The sequence below is a fragment of the Pelophylax lessonae genome (genome assembly GCF_965119305.1).
Source record: "Pelophylax lessonae genome assembly, chromosome: 2".
Taxonomy (NCBI): Eukaryota; Metazoa; Chordata; class Amphibia; order Anura; family Ranidae; genus Pelophylax; species Pelophylax lessonae.
This window is the reverse complement of record NC_138769.1, coordinates 601,754,894-601,777,802: the sequence shown is the minus strand read 5'-3', so window position 1 is coordinate 601,777,802 and position 22,909 is coordinate 601,754,894. Positions and strand designations below refer to the sequence as shown.

The 22,909-nt window shown below is 43.9% G+C and overlaps 1 protein-coding gene across 1 annotated transcript in view; it reads right to left on the bottom strand.

Moving 5' to 3' along the window:
- The window catches only part of LOC309547054 (pleckstrin homology domain-containing family A member 3-like), a 99,847-nt gene that overhangs the window by 42,833 nt on the left and 34,105 nt on the right, over nucleotides 1-22,909 (bottom strand). Inside the window, exons 2-4 of the mRNA XM_082246840.1 lie at nucleotides 9,698-9,814; nucleotides 7,507-7,662; nucleotides 3,848-3,984 (exon numbers count right to left, since the gene is read on the bottom strand). Of these exons, the coding sequence (XP_082102966.1) occupies nucleotides 3,848-3,984; nucleotides 7,507-7,662; nucleotides 9,698-9,814 (410 nt within the window). The remainder of the gene's footprint in view (nucleotides 1-3,847; nucleotides 3,985-7,506; nucleotides 7,663-9,697; nucleotides 9,815-22,909) is intronic.

Below are 22,909 nucleotides of genomic sequence, written 5' to 3'. Positions count from 1 at the left end.
CCCCTTTGCAGCATGCAAAGGTGACCCTAAAATAATAAACTGACCGCGACAAATAATGGGGGGGGGGGGGGAGGGGAGGGGAACCGCTCGGCTTCGGCTTCCTGAGGCGATCTGGAGTCCCGTCCGTGAGAGACCCCTTAAATGAAGGTGCTGGAGGGCTCTGGACCAATCCTAGATGAGGAAAAAACAGGCGGGAAAAACAGGATGTAGCAGGTAAGGACCCCAATCTACCTGGATACTGGGGGCAGCTAGTAACAGGAACAATAGCCAATCATCTCAAGGATGAGCTGACCAGCCTAAACTCCCTAGTAACACTCCTCCTCTTATAAAAATTAGGCTATTCTATCTGTACCTGTCACTACCCCATAAATAAAAGGGGTTAATTAACCCCTTTTCTTTTTATTCCCTGGACAGGGATGGGGGGGAGGGACACCTTGGGTAGTTCGGATGTCACCTGAACCTTTTCAGGAATTAAATCTGCACAAGGAGACTCAGAACCTAAAAAAACCTGAAGAGGACAAACTTTATCCCTCTTTTCTAGGTACCCCCAAAAGAAACATTTTGCAGACCTCCTTGACGCTCATGAAAGAGGTCCACAGGGCAAGAAACCAGCAAAGATGTCTCCCACCCCAGTAATGGGTGAGGGCAGACCTTCATGCTAAAAGGGTTTTGTCTGTGGGTCCAGAGAAGCTAGCCCTAGGCTTACCAGACCAGGGTTGCTTTAAACCTCCTGGGGAAGATTTGAAGGATCCATTTCCCTTATTCTCAGTCCCGGAAGCACAAAAATTTTCTATGGGTTAAGAAGAAGGGCCCCCGTATAAGACAAGGCTCCTTCCCTTTCCTAGAATGTGGAAGGAAGGTTCCCCCCCCCCCGTGAGACCCTTAATGGGGTCATCCAGGGTAGCCCCAAAGAGGAGATCACCTTGTAAGGGCAGATCAATGAGAATTTTCTTAGAGGTTTGGTCTGCAGATCAATTCTTAAGCCACAGCACGCAACTAATCACCACTGATGAAACAGAAAGCTTGAACAGTACAGGAGCTGTAACCAAAATAAAACTGCAGTCCATGGACCAACTGGTCCGCTAAATCAACATAAGCAGCAGGGACCTGCTCGCCCCCCCAAACCCTGGCGCAAACAATTGGTCATTCAGTTAGGGTCTGAGACACCAGGGCTGAGGCGAAGACTGGTTGAACCAGCCATAGTAAACATGCTGCCTGCCACAGCCTCTGTTTTCCTGTTAGCCAGGTCTTTAAAGGATGGGGATTCCTCTACTGGGATCACGTTTGTTTTATCAACCTGGAAACAGGAGGCTCCACCAGTGGTGTACTAGTCTAATTTTTTTTTTTTAAAAAGGGACTCCTCAAAAGGGCAACGTACTGCAAAATGTTTGGGGACCACAAGGGTAACTTAGGTTTACCTATAAGGAATGGGAACAACCAATCAAAATAAGGCACATAAGGAAACACCTTTGTAGTGCGAGGTGACTTAGGCGTACCAAAAGACACAGCCACGTCCGTGGCTATATGAGCCGCATCCTCCATATTTAAAGTCTTTTGCACGGCAGTAATAAGTGCGTCTACTAGCGCTTTCATTTGCTGCTGCCACAATGCTATCGGACGGATCTGGGAGTGTGATATTAAGCCCCCTGGATGGGCCACGCCGACTGCGGCATCAAGCTCAGAATCAGATGAGAGTCTGAGCAGGGGATGGATGACGCTTCCCCCGGGGCCTCTGTCCACATGCCACTTCCACCCCGGGATACTAAGGACTGCAGGACCGCTGTCAGCACAACCATGGGAAGCTGGGGTTCAGAGGGACCTGCCACCTCCATGAGGGGGGTCAGTGGGGAAGACGTGACCCTGAGGCTTCATAGAGAAAGGAAGCCTTGCAGTATGAAACAAACAATCTTTTGGAACCACTAAAGGATCCCCCCCCCCCCCCAAAACTTTAGGGTACCTATCAGCACGGCAGAGATAACAGGGACCCCACCTACCGACCGGAGGAACACTGAAAATTCGGACCCATATTCATATGACAGGAAGAGGAGGCTGAGGATGAAGAAGAGGAGCTCCGGCCTCTCCATGAGGTTCTGGCCGTCTCCAGCGTCTTGCCGATTAAGGAAAAAATAGCCGCCATGGCGTCACCGGGCTACACAAACATGGCCGCTTGCCGGAGACCAGCCAAACTAATGGAAAAATGTCTGCCACGTTATTGGACTTCCCAAACATTACCGTCGGCTGCTGTGTAGGTCAAAAGCCTGCTGCCAGGAACACTCTGTGCCTTTCAAACCACTGTGCGCCCCCCCCACCTAAAAGGTACTGTACACCATCAGGGACATTTAGGGGAACTCCGCGGTGCGCTCTGCACTCTCTGCACTGGGGACCCCCAAACTGCGCCATACACACACACAGCAGGGCATGCACCTAGGGGTCTCCGCTACGCCCTCTGCGCTGGAACCCCCCACATACCGTCAGGGTAGGGCCCACACCACCCCAAGACCTTACAAAAAGGGAATGGCGGGGAGACCTCCCCCATTCCCCTTCTACCAAAGTGGGGGAGCTGTCGGCCAATGGAACGCTGCGACTCGGACCAGCGCCGGTCGTATAGGACTCTGCAAAACGTTTAACTCGTGGGCCAGCCTCTGTCTGTGAGGCTATGTCGTGGCAGACCTAGCGCGGAGCTGCAGTCTGCACACGCTCGCTGAACAGGCGGGGGGGGGGGGGGAAATCACTGCATCTAGAATATCCAGCCCGCTGCCCAGCCGTTGATTGTAGATCTCCCAAGGGAAAAAAAAAAAGAAAGAAGAAGAAGATGCAAGGAAGGAGAAAGAAATAGCTTGGACCACATATCCCAGCATGGACCCTTGGTCCTGACTATACAGGTTAAAATGGATTACCTAGAGCAGAGAGGGGGGTTATATACCAGCTGAGGACAGCCCATGGGCATAGCCAGGTGTTATTTGTTCTGCCTAGTCCTACTCCTGGAGGAGGCAATATAACCTAGTAGTTATGATTTATGGAGCGCTGGGTCCATTGATTAACGAAAGAGAAATAAGATCGGTTGGACTATTTGCTAACATCTACCTGCCAGGGTCTATGGTTAACACACTGCTTCACATACAAACCTTTGAATTAGTCTCTGAAAATATATCTGGCACAGAACTCCACAGCTATAATCTGTCTATTGTAAGAATTCCATTGCCTTGTTTTACAATTTGTCTTTGCATTGAGGTTGTCATCTCAGCAGGGAAGCAGGGTTTTGCTTCCTCGCGTCATGGCTGCCCTCCATAGTGGCTGGTGGTCTGTGGAATGGTGCAGCAATGCTCAAGAAGCAGAGGTTCAGAGAGCACAGATCCACAAAATAAATGAAGCAGAAGCAGGGAGATTCTTGTCTGCATGTCCTTTGAGAGAGTTCTCTCCAGCAAGGTGAACAGTGAACAGCACAGAAATGACATCACCAAATCTCAATAAAAATAAGCAACAGTGCCTTAGATGATCTCACACTGCAGATACGTTATAGAGCTATTAGGAAGTAGACAATAGAAGAGTTCTGCTATCTTTCAAGAGGAGTTACAGGCCAAGGTTACATTATTCAGGGTTTAGATTAGGCACAATAAATATTTCTAAATGTTTTCTAGAAAAGAAAATGTTTTTTAAAATTCAGGTCCACTTTAAGATTTCAGCCCCAGGGATTTTGTGTAACCTGATAAAGCATGGTGGTGAAACATGTAGTCTTGACTGATTCAAAATACAAATGTACTGAGCCACTCAAATAACTTTTGTGCATGAGGGATCTAGCCATGATGTCCTTGGACATGTCTTGGGTGCAATGTTACAATTACTTTACCTCCTTGTTGGGAGGTTCTCCTGGATCATCTGCATCCACTGCTCCTTTTACTTCCATCACTTGTTCCATAAGCAAATCACAGAACAGCCGAAGCTCTGACAGTTTCCGTCCCAAGGATTCGCTGTCTGAAATCATTTCTAGAGAAGGTACATTTTCATTAGCAGGTGCATAAAAATACAGCACTGTAGCATAGAGTGATAAAAGTTGCTTAACAATCCATGTAGAGATTCTACATAAAATACAGCATACACTTTACTATTGCACTCAGCTTAATAAAAGCTGCTCTGTTAAGTCAGCCAAGCGTATATATTCTTGTACAGAAAAAAAAAAAAAAAAAAAGGTGTTTGTATGGATGTTACATACAAGATACAGGTCTTCTTGAAACATTGATTAATATCGTACAACTGTAATCATGTTTAGGAAAAAAAATGGCAACTACTCTGATATTTTACCAGTTGTCTGGCTTCAATACATAGGCAAGAACGGATTTCGAATTGATCTGTATGGTGCCTTGCAAACAATCAGATAACAGCAAAAAATTTTTCAGGAAACAAGTGAAACCGGTCAGTGATCTATTAATGCATTGGAATAAACCAGGGCTTCATTAGAAAGGGTATTCTTCATCAAAAATCGGTGTACTCTATTAAATGTACAGCACACACAAACCACCTCACAAGGTTAGTAGGACCTATTTGATGAAACATGTGTTATTTTCTGGTGCCATTAATCCTTATGGCACATCACACGCACTGGAAATCACACCCGCACTGGGAACTTGCAATTTCCGTGTGGGCTGCAATTCCAGAAATGGTGCAGGGATCTTTTTTCTGTGTTTCTGGAGGCATAGGAGCCCATTCAAATTAATGGGCTGCTATGCCCATGTAAAACGCGGCTCGGAGGGCCGCATAGATGAGAATCTAGACTTAGCGGGTGACGTGGTTATGCAGGACAATTCCACTCTCGCAAATCACACAAAATGCATGCTTTCTGCAAATGCAACTAAAAGATATTTCTGAGAGATTTCAATATTTTAACCACACTGTGGTTAGTTAGTGCAGACCCCAAATACTATTTGTTTTATATTGGTTTTGTGGATTGCATATCGTTTAACAGAATTTTATTGAACAAATCAGCATTACAAAACAAATGCATAAAGGCATCCAACACATTGCACGACAATGTAATCATTGACAAAAGAAAAAGAAAAGTTCTTGAATAGGGGGCTAACCCCTAGTTACACACCATACATAATATGATTCCCAACCATTTGAAACTTAAAGGAGAAGTGTATTATATCATTAAACTTTATTATCCTATATCCACTAAAATTAACCAGTTGAAGTCTGAGGATGGAAGGTAAAGTGGGGGTGGGGCATGGAGAAGAAGGGCTCCGGGGGGGGGGGGGGGTGAGAGGAATGCATGGGCGAAAGAAGGGGGGGGGGGAGAGAGAGAGAGAGAGAATACAGGGTGGCCTTGTTGCATATCCAGGACAATGAGGGCATCCATTCAGACATTTTAACCATGTGCGTCTACCCAGCTACCAAATTTTCTTGGGCACTATCTGCTCTCATATGTGATTCTATACAGAGGTAGGGCTGAGTTGACTGTTTTCTGCCAGGAAGTGTGAGTAGGGGGGATCTCCAGATTTCCATCTCAAAAGGATTTCTCTTCTGGCATAAAACAGGGTGAAAGTGAGAGAGCTTGGTGTATCTGTCTCCCCCCCACATCCTCCAAATGGCTCAGCAGAAGGACAAGAGGGTCTAGAGGCACCTTAGTATCACATTGGTTGCTCATGGTGGCAACTCCTGCTTTCCAGTATGGAGGAAGTTTAGGGCAAGACCAGGCCAAATGCTAAAAGGTTCCACTCTCCTGATTGCATCTGGTACATTTGGGATCCAGCTGAGGGTATATGTGGGACAGCCGCTGCAGAGTGAAGTATGCCCTATGGAGAAACTTGTGTTGTATGAAAATCGGTCCTTTGCTGCTATCATAGAAGGAACAAAGGAAGAGACGCAATCCTCCCACTCACTGAGAGCAGGAATATCTGCCTTCCACTTGTCAACTGAGCGAGTCGGTTTAGTGTCATGGGCCAGTGTCAGATATAAATAGAGGGAAGATAAAAAGGTTTTTCCATCACACTTTAGGTAAGAAGACATGCCAGGGAGTCGGATTCAAGAATAAGCTCCGGGAACAGAGCCCCGGTGGCATGTCTCAATTGCCAGTATCTAAATTCAAAGGATTTAGGGACCAAATACAGTCGCCTGAACTCCTGAAAGGGCATAAGTCTACCAACTCTCATCACGATTTTTTTTTGTGGCGATCCCCCTTCTTGCCCAGGTCGAGCCTGTCAATCCCGACTCAGCTTTAGTGATGACTGTTTGGGACGCTTTTAAGGCATATACCCGGGGACAATCTCAGACCATTATTGCCAAAATCCGTAGAGAAAGGAAAGCTGATCTAACTAGGGCTGAAGACATGGTAAGCACCCAGGAAGCTTTATATGTTAGGACCCAGGATCCCCTGCAGTATGCCCGACTTTAGGCCCTGACTGGGGAGATGCTTCGTCTCCGTACATCCCTCACACAAAAGAAGAGAGAGGGCAGTGCAGGGCTGTGGATGACGGAGGCACATAAACAGACCACGGTGTCAGGGCAGAAACTGGCAGGATCAGCCAGATTTTTTTTAGGGGATATGGTGGGCCAAATTACACAGCACAAGCACTGTGCTGTATAACATGCTTTAAGGGAACAGGATCTGTTTGTTACTCAAAAAAAAAAAAAAAATCGCTTTAAGGATTCCCTCACTTAGGAAGTGAAAGGAATGAAAGGAAATCCCTCCAGTTTTGCTTAAGGGCATGAAGTGGGACCTCCCCTTTACGTGTGCCAGATACAAATTGAATTGCCTGTACGACATCACAGGCTATTTGACTACTTTTAAATGCATTGTTTGCTTCACAATTTACTGTTTAAACATAATAAAATATAGTTACATGTATTAAAAGACACAACAGTTTTTGTCACCTTAACAGGTAAATACAGAATCAGAGTCTGGATGGACCTTTGTGGTACGGAGATGGACCACATGACCATAAAGAGACAAACTGGAGAGTGCAAAATTTGGTGCAGTTGTACAGGTTAGAAGCTGATTGACTACCTTCAGCTTGCTCAATTAAGCTTTGACAAAAGAAAAAAAAAAAAAAAAAGCAGGAAGATGATTGGTTTTTATGCAGCGCTGCAGATTTTGCACTCTCCAGTTTTAGCAAATCAACCACTGCAACTATGACCAATCAGAACATACTGACAGCGTTTTTTGAAATTACCTACTTGACCCACTGAAACTTACCTCCGCAGTGCTTACACACCACTCCTGCCTCAGCTTGCTGCTTCTGGGGATGAGAGAGCATATACCCTCCTTACTATGTAACAGTAATCAGGTCTGGACACCAATGGCATATGAAAGAGGCGGTGATGTCAGCCAACACCAAGTTATTTTGATGAGGCCTGGGGCAGAGGAAGGAGCAGTGGGGTATCTCCAGAAAGGTATCAGTGGGTTGGGGGGGGGGGGGCATTTTAATAGACTTATAAAAGTCTTTATTGTATCTTGAATTAGAGTACAAATAATCATTTTTCATTCTATGCTGAACAGCGGTCCTTACATGCCTTTTGCTTGATGGGTGGTGATATCTCCAAGGCAAGCTTTGGAAGAGCCCAGGGCCACCAGCCACCTCTGCCTTTCAGCTGCATTCTCCGCACGCAAGTAGAAGCATTGCTCTCTCGGTATGAAGAGATCCATTCGACAGCTGTCAGCCTGGTGCACTGCAAGGGATGGAAAGAGCAGCTTCATTTGGGTACCAGGACAAGCGTGTACACATTAAAGGACCAGATATACAATTTTAAATTAAGCAAATCTCATGAAACTCTCCTTCTGGTTTGCTCCGTCAAAAAAGTGGTTTCAAACCTATATGCCAGCACCTATTGAGAACTTCATTAGATCTCTTGCTTAGGGTAGAAACATATCCAGAGCTGTTGGCTATCTGCACAAGCATAAACTTGTCTGGTCAAAATGCACAACATCTCATCCTTATGGGCCGCTTATAATTACCCTTGACCTGGCCTAAAACTTTCCCAAGGGAACAATAGTGATGAGGTGAAAGGACCTTGTGGTGTCAGTTTTATAGCAATCCCTGTGGAACCATATTGGATACTAAGCCTAGAGTACATGGAGCTTTCCACACTGTCGGAGTCAGTTTTAGGCTTCACCCTTCCAGGTGCCAATCCTCACCCCTGTCGTCCAACTATCAAAGAACTTTAATGGGTAAGACAGGCTTTGACATTTGAATGACAAGTTTGGGATTTTTTCCTAGGAAGGAGGAAAGTATCCATGGCAGCATTTGTCTTAATTCTCTGGATACCCATTGACCTATGGCTGGGGAGGACCTGACCCTAATTTTGTTGCTATCGTTTGGCGTCTTTCCTATTGTTGGTGCTGTCCCATGAGTTGTACACTCTATGCTTGGATCTGGAATTCCTTTCCCGTTTCCTAGCAGGCCATCAGAAGGATTGAGAGTGACAATTCTGGCATCCTTTGAAAAGAAGTTTACATGATAGCCGGTATGACCGTCTGTCCTACCCTGTGTTCATGGGTTGGTTCCTATTCATGGTCTCCCTCTAGCCTGAATGTACCTGTCAGACAGAGTTTGAAGCCCCGAAGAAGTGGTCTGTACCCCGAAACATGTAGGCATGCTCCACGCAATATCTGACTACAACCTCTATCTGATTTTAAAATGGATTTGTTTTTGCTCAGTGAATGTTTTGTCCTGTTTTAAAGATATATAAAAGGAAGGATTTTATTACAAATAATATGAGTCAACTGTATACTTTTGATGATACTGTACATATCAGGAGATCGTCATTTAACGCCCATCCCACATGCACCTTTCCATTTTTTAAAGCAAGACTCTACCTTTGCCAAAACTGACGGGACATGAAGAGCTGCCATGCAACGCATTTTATGATTCACCGCTATTAAATTTCCTTTGCAATTTAATCTGCAGTTGCTATGGATTTGCTAAAATGACCAAAAATAGAATTCCTATGCCCTTCAAACAAAATTAGCTCACAGCTTTTTCTAGAAGTCTGCACATAGCTTTGATGATAAATTAAAGGCATACTCTACAATGGGAGTTTAATCTTGATAGATACTGTACATTTCTGTAAAAGGGATACAAAAGTTTTAGCTTTTCTGTTAAAGCAGGGAACATATTCATATCTCTAAAACAGGACAGCTAAGGATATGCATTAAAGTTTGCACAAATCTTTGCAATAATTTCCTCGGAGACTCCTACTGCTTTCTGGGTGCTTGAAGGCATTCACAAATCCTAGAAGGTTTCAGAATTTTCCTAAAATGAATTTTAGGAATATTTGCCTGATCCTGACACCATTCTTCTACCTCTAGGATATCAAACTTCCCCCATTGCTACACTATTTTATCCAATGCTGACAAATCTCTTACACTGGTAAAAGTATTTTTTTCCTGTTCAAGGTTCCCCACCCTCATTTCATATACTGTAAAGCATGTCAAAGTGTTATTGTTTTATTGTCCCTGTATGACTGAACATTACTACTAGTTTCTAAGTGTAGAGCCTTGTATCGGGTTTGATCAATTAAATATGGAAAATTTGGAGCTTAATTGATGTCCATTCTCCTCGAATTAAAAGCTATAAAAAGATGCAAGCTTTCAGGACCAGTCAGGTTTCTTCCTCAGTCATTATACTATCATTGAAACTACTGTACTAAACAGAAGATGCTAATACCACAATGATATACAAATCAAAAATAATGAAAAACATACCTCGGATTTCACACACAGCCATTTTAACGCTTCCTTTACTTCCCTTTCCAACATCATCCTGAGAGTCATAATATGACAAGATGCCCCTGTCCAATACAAAATAACGCGGCTGCCAGCCTATAATTAATAAAAAACACAAATGTATTACAAAAAAAAAAAAAAAAAAATTCCAGTCTTATTCTATGAGGAGTGATAATTCTTAAAGTATATCTGAATCCTTACTTCGTAAAACAACCCATTCAGTTTAAAACAGAAATGTTAAAAAGGGTGAGGGGGGCTGTGTCTTTTATAAGTGGTCACGTTATTATTAATATTATTCAGGCCTTAATTAGACACTGCAGGCAGGCATGTCAGCAGCAGGCAAGTGCAGAAAGGGGGGGGGGGCGGAGGGTGCTTAACCGCTTGCCGACCGCCGCACGACTATTTACTGCGGCAGTCAGCCCCTCACAGGCAAAGCAACGTAGTACTACGTCGCTAGCCTGTGGGGGCTTTCAGGAGCGAGCGCCGCCGGAGGCGCGCTCCCGCGTGGTCACAGACCCCCCGCACGTGTGACCGGCGGACCCGATCGTCCGCCAGTCACTCGCGATCGTCGGTGGAGAGGGAGAAAGGGCAGGCGGCTGGTGTAAACAAGCCGCCTGTCATTCTCCCCTGTGTAGAAATAGTGATCATACGGTTCTACTATGTAGGACCGTTGATCACTGTTCCTACACCTCAAGCCACAGCCAATCACAGTTAGAATCACGCCCCTAGGGACACACATAGCCCCTCCCTCTCAAAAAAGTTAACCCCTTCACTGCCAGTGTAATTTTACAGTAACAGTGCATATTTATAGCACTGATTACTGTAGTAATGTCACTGGTAACCCCAAAAGTGTCAAAAATGTCAGTCAAGGGTCCGATTTGTCCGCCGCAATGTCGCAGTACCGCAAAAAAAAAAAAAAAAAAAAAAATTGCAGATCGCCGCCATTACGCGTTAAAAAAAAAAAAAACAACAAAAATTACAAAAATCTTTCCCTTTGTTAGTAAACGCACAAACTTTTGTGCAAACAAATCAAAATACGCTTTTTGCGATTTTTTTTTTACCAAACATATGTAGCATAAAACAAATAGGCTGAAAATGTTAAAAAAATTTTGATTTTTACATTTTTTTTTTGGGGGGGGGGGGGGGGATTTCATATAAAAAAAATTTGAAAAATATTGTTATTTTTGCAAAATTTACGCTCTTTTTTTGTTTATAGCGCATGATAAAAAAAAAAAAAAAAAAAAAAAAAATCACAAAAGGTGATCAAATACCACCAAAAGAAAGCTCTGTTTGTGGGAAAAAAAGGACGTCAAATTAGTTTAGGTACAGCGTCGCACGACCGCACAATTGTCCATTAAAGTCACGCAGTGCCGAATCGCAAAATAGGCCCTGGTAAGGAAGGGGGTAAAATCTGTGATTAGTATATCCAGGTGATGACAGGACAGCCTCAATCCCTTGTGAATCAACCAGGAACCACCAGTGTGTGAACTCCCTCCACCAGTAAGATTGGCCTCTCACCTTGATACCAGACCCAAACGGGCCAGCATGAGCATATCAGGGGATAAACAGACTATCACAGGTAACCTCTCCAGCCTTCACCTCCTGGTTGATTCACAAGGGATTGAGGCTGTCCTGTCATCACCTGGATATACTAATCATTACTTTGGAGCACTTTATATGAACATTTATGTTTCATCAGAGCACATATGATGGACACCATATTTTGTTGATAACACTTGTTGATTCATGTAATCACTAATTATTTTTGTGCACTTCTGGCGCAGCACGTTTTTTGATTTTTATGTTCCTGTAGTGGCTCTGTGATCGAAGTCCTCAGTGTCACGGCAGTACAGGGAGAGGTTGCCCATACCAGCTATCAATTTTTGAAAAGCGCATGGTTGTGCAGGGCTCTGCCGACACAGCCGCACCATTCATTTACAGAGTTCTGTGAATGACAACTACAAGTACCGACATCCTCTGCGGCTGTCAGCTTGTAGGTCTTAATGAACTAACACGGCGCTGTTAAGTGTGCTGGTAGTTCATTATTTCTTCCTGGCAGAGATGTATAGGTACACAGATTACACTGACAGTCTGCAGGAGCCCTTAACTTCCAGGCGCCAAAAAAAAAGTGCATTTATTTTTAACCACTTACTGTACACTTAAGCCCCCTACCTGCCCAGGCCGATTTTCAGCTTTTAGTGACAATTGCGTGGTCATGCTTCACTTGTACCCATATGACATTTTTATCATTTTTTTTTTCACACACATAGAACTTTCTTTTTGGTGGTATTTAATCATTACTAGGGTTTTCATTTTTTCATTTTCATAATTTCATTTTTTGCTATACAAAAAAACACCGAAAATTAAAAAGTTTTTATAGTTTGTTATAAAATTTCTCCTTCATTGATGTGCGCTGATGAGACTGCACTGATGGGCATTAATAGGAGGCACTACTGATAAATACCACAGATGAGGCACTGATTGGCAGCATTGGCGGGCACTGATAGGTGGCACTGCTTAGCAGTGCTTATGGGCACTGGTTGGCACTGATGAGGTGACAGTGACTCTCCGTGTGCAGGACAAATGTCCCGTTTATACAAACCGGTAATCAGCTTTTTGTCACCTGACGTGAGGGGAAAGAAAAGCTGATTTACCGGCTTCTGTTTACATCACATGATCAGCGGTCATTGGCTGATAGCTGATCACGTGGTAAAGGGGCCCAGATCGGCCCCTTACACTGATCTGTTATCAGATGAGTCTCATGGACTCGCTGATAAGATCGTGCTGGTCGCACCCCGCAGGGGGCATGCGAGCACTTATATGGGCACTCTCCCAGCAATTAAGGCCCACGCTGTAGCAGTCTTTCGGCTATAGCATGGGTGTGAAGAGGTTAAAAGGTGAACTTATCCTATTAGGGAGCAGACACTGGTGCTTAATATTGCTGCTCAGCATAAGCTTCTACTGAGCACCTAAGTGCTTCTGTGTGCAAGGGTCACCTGAAGGAATTTACTTTTCCCTCATTGAAAAAACAAAAAAGGGAAACCCCCTGGTGGGACTTTAAAGGGATTATATGGTCTCAAGGTTTTTCACCTTAATGCATTCTGTGCATTAAGGTGAAAAACCTTCTTTGGTGCTGCTGCCCCTAGAGCCCCCCCCCCCCCCCCCTCTTAGCTGAGCCTACATGTTCCAGCATGTGCACAAGCCCAGCGGCTCCAGCCGCTATCTCTATCCTCATTAGATAAACTGATAGCAGTAGCAGCCAGTAGCAGCCATTGGCTCCCGCTACAGTCCAGCTTTCTGTGTCAATGGACTCAGCAGCATGACTCGGAAGCGCCTGCACTGGTAACCCCAAGGAAAGGGGCTCTCCGTGGGGGCACCTGATGAAGAGGAGGAGCCAGGAGGGCCAGCGGGGCACCCCAGAAGAGGAGGATCGGGGCTGCTCTGTGCAAAATCCTTGTAGAGAGCAGGAAAGTAGAACAGGTTTGTTAGTTATTTTTATAAAAAAAAATCTAACCTTTACAATTACTTTAACAGCCGTTAAGTCCCACTAGGGAGTTTCCCCTTTTTTGTTTTTTCTATGTACCTGGAATGTTGGCCTGAATTCTCTATCGATCATACCCTCAATCTCTACATTATTTCCTTGTTGGGGCCTGTGCATCTGCTGAGTGTTGAGAGCCCAACACTCCCCTTTTCTGAGGAGCACCCAATCAATGCTCATGACACTGCAAGGTCTCTCCCCTCACTGCTGGTCCCCGGGTGCGCTACTGGAGATGGGCAGGGAGGTGAGTAGGAGATAAACAGCCCAGTATTAAAAGCATTTTTTAAGTTAAGGCCCCTTTCACATATACGGACCGTTCATTTCACCAGTTCAGTTACATCAAAATGGATGAAGTATTCATCAGTTTTTCATCCAGTTTTTCAACCATTTGTCAGTTTACATCAGTTTTTTGTCTGATCCGTTTTTTTAACGAAGAAAACGGAAGAAAATTAGGGCTTTTACCCATTAAAAAAACGGATATTGACGGAAGCGGATGAAACCGGATGATCATCCGTTTTTCATCCATCAACGGATGGATGAAAAACGGACAAACGGTCTAACCGCTTTACCACTGGTCACTGTGCTGCTACTGCAGCACAGTGGCTCGTTATCGTCTGGCGACGTAGGTCTACGTCACCAGACTTTCCCCTATCTCGCCGGAGGCTCGCTCCCTCTGTTTTCATTTACAGCGGGAGTCGGGCCAGGGGAGGAGCGGCGGCGATTGCCGCCGCTCTTCCCCGATCGCCGGGGAATCTAGTTTGGAGATCCGCCGGCCTGTGTAAACAGAGCGGGCGGATCTCCTAAGTGACAGGCAGGGTCAGATTTCAGGGTTCAGCATAGCTGAACCCTGGATCTGTCCCTGTGTCACACAGTCACCTCCCCCCCACACGTTAGTAAGCACCAGGCATACATTAACCCCTCCCTCTCCAATAAAATTAACCCCTTCCCTGCCAGTGTCATTTTTAGTAACAGTGCATATATATAGCACTGATTACTGCAGTAATGTCACTGGTACCCCCAAAAGTGTCAAAAATATCAGTCAAGGGTCCGATCTGTCCGCCGCAATGTCGCAGTCCCGACAAAAAAAAAAAAAAAAGCACACAAAATGACATAAATCTTTCCCTTAGTTAGTAAACGCAATAACTTTTGCGCAAACCAATCAAAATACGCTTATTGTGAATTTTTTTTACCAAACATGGGTAGCAGAAAACAAATTGGCCAAAAATTTAAAAAAAAAATTGTTTTTTACATCTTTTTTGGGGGGGAATTTCATATAAAAAAATGTTAAAAATATTGTTATTTTTCAAAATAAACGCTCTTTTTTTGTTTATAGCGCAAAAAGTAAAAATCGCACAGGTGATCAAATACCACCAAAAGAAAGCTCTGTTTGTGGGGAAAAAAAAATGTAAATTTTGTTTGGGTATGGTGTCGCATGACCGCGCAATTGTCAGTTAAAGTCGCACAACGCCGAAGTGACGTGTGTGAGCAGTTCTCTCGATTCCGCAGCTATTGCTTCAATTGCTGTGCTCCATTTCTTCTTTTTCATGACATTTTGGATGGCCAAAACGCCCAGCATGCCCACTGGAAGGGTTTGTAGAAGTGCATTTTGGAAAAAAAAAAAAAAAAAAAAAGTAATATAAAACAAAAATTACCAAACACGAAAGAACCGATGTATATGCAGACAACTAATTTCCTCAAGACTCCGAACCCAAAAAGGCGTGGCAAGCACAGGGTCAAGTTATGACATCATTTCCGACTCCACAGTGCAATGTAGCTACGCACACGGAACGTTTTATTTAATCGTATGAGAATTTTCATATTTATAGTATCACTGGCCTGTGTGATATTAGGACTCACATGCAATTAAATTAGAAATAACTTTTGTGCGATATTCTTAACATGTGTTCGGGGCTTAAGTCGCTATAAAGCCCCTTTCGTTTATAAAAACGCCCCAGACAATCCTAAAAGCACCTCAGATTTAAATCCTTTATTTATTTATTTTTTTTACATCAGGACCCCGATTTAGTCCCTTGGACAAGCAGTTTTTTTTAAAATTTATTTTCCACATTTCTGCTAAAGCTAAAAAAAAAAAAAAAAAAACAAAAAAAAAAACACACACACACATCTATGCACACACATGGATCTAAGGCGGCCTCTAGAGTACTTTTATTGTGCTTATTTTACATGCTGTTCCATATTTCCCCAACTGTAATACAGATTTGTAGATTTTCCCTGTAAAGGTTATCTGTAGTTTAATACAGTCATGCAGAGGGGGTAAATAAAGTAGAGCTACAGGCAAAACTTTTTTTTTTTTTTCCATTTTGGATAGAGTAGGGGAGGGTTATAACCCCAGTCAGGTTTTTTTTGCCATCTGTGTTCCATTGCAGACACTTCCCTTAACTTCCTGTCCCATAGCCAAACAGGAAGTGAGAGGAAATCTCTGCATAATAAATGGGAATTCTTTGCCCCCCCCCAGAACTAATGTACCTATTGGAAGTTTTCCCCTGTATTACTTTTCTGAGGACAACCCAAATTGTTGGATTTACTTTTAACTTTCAATGATAATGAAAAACAGGACAAATAGAGAGGGTGAATTTCCTTAACCGCTTGCCGACCGCCGCAAGTAGATTTACTGCGGCGGTCAGCCCCTGCCAGGCAGAGTGACGTTAATTAACGTCACTAGCCTGGGAGGGTCTGGGGAGCGAGCGCGCGCCCGCGGAGGCGCGCTCCAGCTCCCGCGCGGTCACGGACCCCCCGCGCGTGTGACCAGCTGACCCGATGTCCGCCGGTCACTCGGCGATCGTCGGGGGAGAGGGAGAATGTCAGGCAGCTTGTGTAAACAAGCCACCTGTCATTCTCCTCGGTGTAAAGACACTGATCACACGGATCTACTATGTAGATCCATTGATCAGTGTCCTTACAGCTCAAGCCACAGCCAATCACAGTAGAAAGCACAGCCCCTCCCTCCCAAATAAAGTTTACCCCTTCACTACCAGTGTATTTTTACAGTAAGGGTCCTTTCAGATGGCCGCTCCGCTGCTGTAGTCCGCTGCGGGACTTTTTTTTTTTTTTTTCCACGGAGCGGATGACATTTGTGTCATCCGCTCCGTGTGCCCGCATATCATCCCATCCGTTTGCGGATGATATGCGGACATAATGTAAGTATATGGCACTGCGGATGTCAGCGGATGACACCGCTGACATCCGATTTTCCTTCCTTTCCGTTTTTTACACGGATGGAAAAATGGGGTTCTGTTCCGTTCCAAAAAACGGAACAGAACTGAAAGGAGGAAAATCGGATGTCAGCGGATCGTATTCCGCTGACATCCGCAGTGCCATTCACTTACATTGATGTCCGCAAATCATCCGCAAAAAAATAGGATGATTTGCGGACACACGGAAAGCAGCGGAGCGGCCGTGTGAAAGGAGCCTAACAGTGCATATGTATAGCACTGATTACTGTAGAAATGTCACTGGTAACCCCAAAAGTGTCAAAAATGTCAGTCAAGGGTCCGATCTGTCCGCCGCAATGTCGCAGTACCGCAAAAAAAAAAAAAATCGCAGATCGCCGCCATTACGCGTTAAAAAAAAAAAAAAACACAACAAAAATGACAAAAATCTTTCCCTTTGTTAGTAAACGCGATAACTTTTGCGCAAACCAATAAAAATACGCTTTTTGCGATTTTTTTTACCAAACATAGGTAGGATAAAACAAATTGGCCGAAAATGTTAAAAAATTTTGATTTTTACATTTTTTTGGGGAATTTCATATAAAAAATGTGAAAAATATTGCTATTTTTGCAAAATTGTCGCTCTTTTTTTGTTTATAGCGCGTGATCAAAAAATCGCACAGGTGATCAAATACCACCAAAAGAAAGCTCTGTTTGTGGGAAAAAAAGGACGTCAAATTCGTTTAGGTACAGCGTCGCACGACCGCGCAATTTTCCGTTAAATTCACGCAGTGCCGAATCGCAAAATACCCCCTGGTCTTTTAGCAGGAAAATCCTCCGGGGCTTAAGTGGTTAACGGGGCATAGACAGCAATAAATAAAAAAAAAAAAAAAAAAAGTTTGCCTTTAGTTATACTTTAATTTCTCTGGCTGCAATATGTCATGTATAGAAAAATATTTAAAATAGAATGTTATTAAAAATGGTAAATGGAAGCAATTCTACACCAAACCAACATATATTCCCCAATCTACACTGAAGCCAAGCGTATGTGAAGGAGCTCTCCCATAAAGTCAACACGACGGCTTATCCAACAAACCAGATGTTGACATTTGTATATTGCATGAGCCGGTTATAAAGAAAAGATATTTGTCTGGTGAATTATTGCTTAGAGGGCTGTGTATTCAATGGATTTAAGGTGTTTATAGATTATTGCATGTTATAAGGGCTCTGCCCACTTTTAAGCCACTAGGGTAGTATGTGGATATTGAATTGATAAACGTAAAAAGATTCTGAAACCTGACAGGGAAGAACTGGTATATTATAGGGAACATTTAGAAATGTTAATTGTGCTTAAAAAGGACAAAGTTCACCTTTGCAATAAAAAAATTATATATATATATATATATATATATATATATATATATATATATATATATATATATATATATATATATATATATATATATATATATATATATATATATATATATATAAAAAATACACATCTTTTTGCAGAAAAAAAAAAAAAAAAAGAAGGTGCATTTATTATTTTTTTTTTTACTAGGCGCCTGCAAAGCATTGCACCCGTGAGGAGCAGATCACGGGTGCAATGCAGGGCTCTTCCAGACTGTCAGTGTAAGCTGCTTGCTTGTACCTCCCAAGTGAAGGGAAGCATCAATAAACTATTTATAGTGCTCAACAGCGCCCCAACTCTGTGAATGGATTATGGAGCCCCTAAATACGGATGGAACATGTAACAAGAGGTGAAATTATCCTTCAAGCAGTACCCTGAAAAATGTATCCCTGGTCTTAACTAGGACTAAAAGGCAAAAAACTTGTGTTTTTTTCTCCACTTTAGATAGAGCAAGGAAGGGTTATAACCCGTTATGGCAAAAAAAAAAAAAAAAAAAAAAAAAAAAAAAAACACACACCTCTGTTCTATTGGGAAAATTTCCTTACTGCCTGTCCCATAGCCAAAACAGGAAGTGAGAGGCCATCCCTACATTTTTAAGGAATCCCTGGTTGTCACTAGAACTAATGCCCCCATTGGAAGATTTCACCTCTTTCCCAGTAGTGGTGACAACCAAAAATTATTTTATTTTATTTTTACTTTTGGATGAGAACAGTAAACAGGACAGGAGGTATACTTTTAATTCCTGCTGAAACATATCCGCGCACTTCCTCGTATGTGAATGTGCTTAGGGGTTTACACATATGCAAATTTGGATTTTTTTAACCACATCCAATTCGCAAACCATGTGATTGTGACCGGCTTTCAATGGAGCCAGTTCACACATGTGCGGGGAGACCGAAGTGCGGTTTTGAAAAGGGTCCGGTGCGGGTAAAAATTTACACCTGAATCCATTATCAGAAACGCAGCGAACTCTGGACTGCAAACTGCAGCTGCATATGTCTGAATCCAGCCTTAGAGCTGTATATCTGTTGATAACAAAGGCTGGCCATTTACAGCCTGGTTTTCTCTTGTTCAGCCTATAGGTAGAAAGATAAAAAATCAATTAAATTTCCCCATCCACATTGAATGGAGGAATCTCCATTGTTTTCTGTCATTTACTCTTCTCTCTCCTTGTCCATTTACCAAAACACCATTCCAAAGCACTCTTATATCAAAGTGAATTTCCCCATAAGAAACTCAGATGATTCGTTCCACAACCATTTATTCATAAATCCTTCAATTTATAGTCCATATAAAAAGATTATAGCAATGTGATAGGTTGTGTAACCATAAAATGTCCATCCACAAATGGCAGCCTCCACGGGGATTAGAAGCAAAATCCAGCAGGAACTACAGAGTGTAAAAGAGAAGAGAGGAGCCTCTAAGTGCAGCAATATGGTTACATTTATTGAAGGTACAACATTTAGCAACTCGCATGGTTCATGATTAAAAGAGGCACATCTAAGAATGCAGGCATCCGAGGTAAAGCGGTCCACATAGACCGTCCTCCGCGCCACCAGCTCTCACCGCTGTCAGTCTGCAATTGTGACCAGGAAGACTACCCTGCAGTAGAGTGATCTGAAAGCGAGGCTTGAAGCGCTCATGGATCGCAGTGTGGAAGTGAGGACGTTGATGGCGGTGTGGATTATGGTCTATGTGGATAGGTTTACCCCAGATGCCTGCATACTTAGATGTGCCTGCTTTAATCATCAACCATGAGAGTTGATAAAGGTTGTACCTTCAATAAATGTAACCATATTACTACACTTAGAGATGCCTATCTTCTCTTTTTTACTCAGTTGTGACATGACGCTAATTGTATATCAAGACATCGCTTGTTTATCAAGTCAAAATTTATTGGAAAATTTTACTTCTCTTTCAAAGCGGTCTCAAACCAAGTTACTCTCAATCCAAGGTTTTACTGTATTGGGAGAATAACTGTTGACATGAATGGTCTGATGACCAGGTCTCTTTAACGACTTGCCGACCACCCTATAGTTTTACTGCTACAGGGTGGGCACGCTGCGCAGGATCACGTATATATATATATATACACACGTGATCCTGAACATCCGGGGTATCGGGCACGAGGGCACGCCGGCTCGCTCTTCCAACTCTACACAGTAGGACTGATCAGCGGGTCCTGCGGCACAGGATGATCAATCAGTACACAGATAGAATACTGATCTGCCCATGTAAACAAGGCAGATCACAGTTCTGTCAGTAGGGAAGGCACTGATCCGGTGCCTTCCCTACTGATCCGGGAAGGCACTGATCCGGTGTTCCTCCAAAAATATGTAACAGAATACATATTGGCCACAATTGATGAAGAAATTAGATTTTTCTTTTTTACAGTTTTATATTATAGCAGAATAAAAAAAAAAAAAAAAAAACGCAGGTGATCAAATACCACCAAAAGAAAGCTCTATTTGTGGGAAAAAAGGACATAAATTTTGTTTGGGCACAGCGTTGCACGACCACGCAATTGTCAGTTAAAGTAATGCAGTGTCGTATCTCAAAAAATGGCCTGGTCATGAAGGAGGGGTAAATCTTCCAGAGGGCAAGTGGTAAAGCGGTAGTAAACAGCTAGCTTTTTTTTTTTTTTAAACCTGCAAGGCAAAGTCATAATGCGCTAGTATGCACCGCATTGCATACTACATCATGTGAAACTTACCTTAGAACAGGCATGTCCAACCTGCGGCCCACTGTCCCCTGACAATTGTTTTTTTTTTTTGCTGGGGAGGAAGGAAGTTGAGTCGGGGGCACGGCCACAGCAGCTTTCAACTAACTGTAGGCAGAGGCTGCCTCGGAGGGGATCATCCACTAGTTGTGTTAAATTAGTGCTGGGGGGGGGGGGGGGTGCGGCAGCACGGAAAGGGCGCAACGCATTTTATTACTTATATACAGTTGTGTTCAAATTATTCAACCCCCAATCATGGGCGTCCGCAGAACTTTTTTCAGGGGGGGGCATCATTTTTGGTCACCCTTGCTCCGCCCCTTTTCAACAATGTCATGAAGGGGAGGGGCTTAGTCACAGTGGCGTAACTAGAACCTTCAGGGCCCCGATGCAAGAAACCATAAAGGGCCCCCCGGGACGGGGCCCTTCCCTCCCAGCCTGGTGGCGGAACGCCAGGGCCGGTCACAAGTGCAATGTTTGTGTGGTAGTTCTGCCAGTTCTGGTAGTTGGTGTCAGTAGTTTTTTTATTTTAATTACATTTTTCTACCATTTGCTTTATTAATTTTTTTTTTTTTATATTTTTTTACAATTTTTTAGGCGAAATATCAGGAGTCTAAACAGACCCCTGATATTCCACCTTTGAGACATCTCCATACATCCCCCCCCCCCCCGAGCTTTACACACCCCTCCATCTCCATACATCCTCACCCCCTCCCCAAGCTTTACACTCCCCTCCATCTCCATACATCCCCCCCCCCCGAGCTTTACACTCCCCTCCATCTCCATACATCCTCACCCCCTCCCCAAGCTTTACACTCCCCTCCATCTCCATACATCCCCCCCCCCAAGCTTTACACTCCCCTCCATCTCCATACATCCTCACCTCCCCCCCCCAAGCTTTACACTCCCCTCCATCTCCATACATCCCCCCCCCGAACTTTACACTCCCCTCCATCTCCATACATCCCCCCCCCGAACTTTACACTCCCCTCCATCTCCATACATCCTCACCCCCTCCCCAAGCTTTACACTCCCCTCCATCTCCATACATCCCCCCCCCCCGAGCTTTACACTCCCCTCCATCTCCATACATCCTCACCTCCCCCCCCCCCAAGCTTTACACTCCCCTCCATCTCCATACATCCCCCCCCCCCTGAGCTTTACACTCCCCTCCATCTCCATACATCCTCACCTCCCCCCCCCCCCAAGCTTTACACTCCCCTCCATCTCCATACATCCTCACCTCCCCCCCCCCCCCAAGCTTTACACTCCCCTCCATCTCCATACATCCCCCCCCCTGAGCTTTACACTCCCCTCCATCTCCATACATCCCCCCTTGCAAGTTAGTAGTAGTTAAACATCACAGACCTCAGATCAGAGCGATGCTGTGGCAGAGTGGAGAGACTGGTCCCGCCTCCTCTCCTCCGTGTACTGTACAGGAAACACACAGGAAGGGGGAGGGGCGGGTTCAGTCAGTGCTCGCTCTGCTTTCAGTTTCTGCACTCACACACAGGCAGCTGGGGAGAGAGATCAGCTGCCGTGTGTGTTTAACTCGCTGAGGATCGGGGAGCTTCGGTCTCCGCTGCACTTGTTCGCTCGGTCTCCTCCTCTCTATACATACAGGGGGCCCTCTCGGGCCCCCTGCAGCATGGGGCCCGGTCCGCCATGGCGACCCCTGCGACCCCTGTACGTCCGCCCCTGCTTAGTCATTATACTAATTTTGAGTATTTATGTTTAAAGAGCAAACACCAGAATTTATTTTTAAAGCATTTTTAACCTAAAAAAAAAAAAAAAAAAAAAAAAAATGTATCCTGTTCCCTTACCACTTAAGCCCCGGAAGATTTTACCCCATTCCGACCAGGGGGTATTTTGCGATTCGGCACTGTGTGACTTTAACGGACAATTGCGCGGTCGTGCGACGCTGTACCTAAACAAATTTGGCGTCCTTTTTTTCCCACAAACAGAGCTTTCTTTTGGTGGTATTTGATCACCTGTGCGATTTTTTGATCACGCGCTATAAACAAAAAAGAGCGTCAATTTTGCAAAAATAGCAATATTTTTCACATTTTATTTATATGAAATTCCCCCCCAAAAAAAATGTAAAAATCAAAATTTAACATTTTTCGGCCAATTTGTTTTATGCTACCTATGTTTGGTAAAAAAAAAAAAAAAAAAGCGTATTTTGATTGGTTTGCGCAAAAGTTATCGCGTTTACTAACAAAGGGAAAGATTTTTGTCATTTTTTTTTTTAACGCGTAATGGCGGCGATCTGCGATTTTTTTTGCGGTACTGCAACATTGCGGCGGACAGAATCGGACCCTTGACTGACATTTTTGACACTTTTGGGGTTACC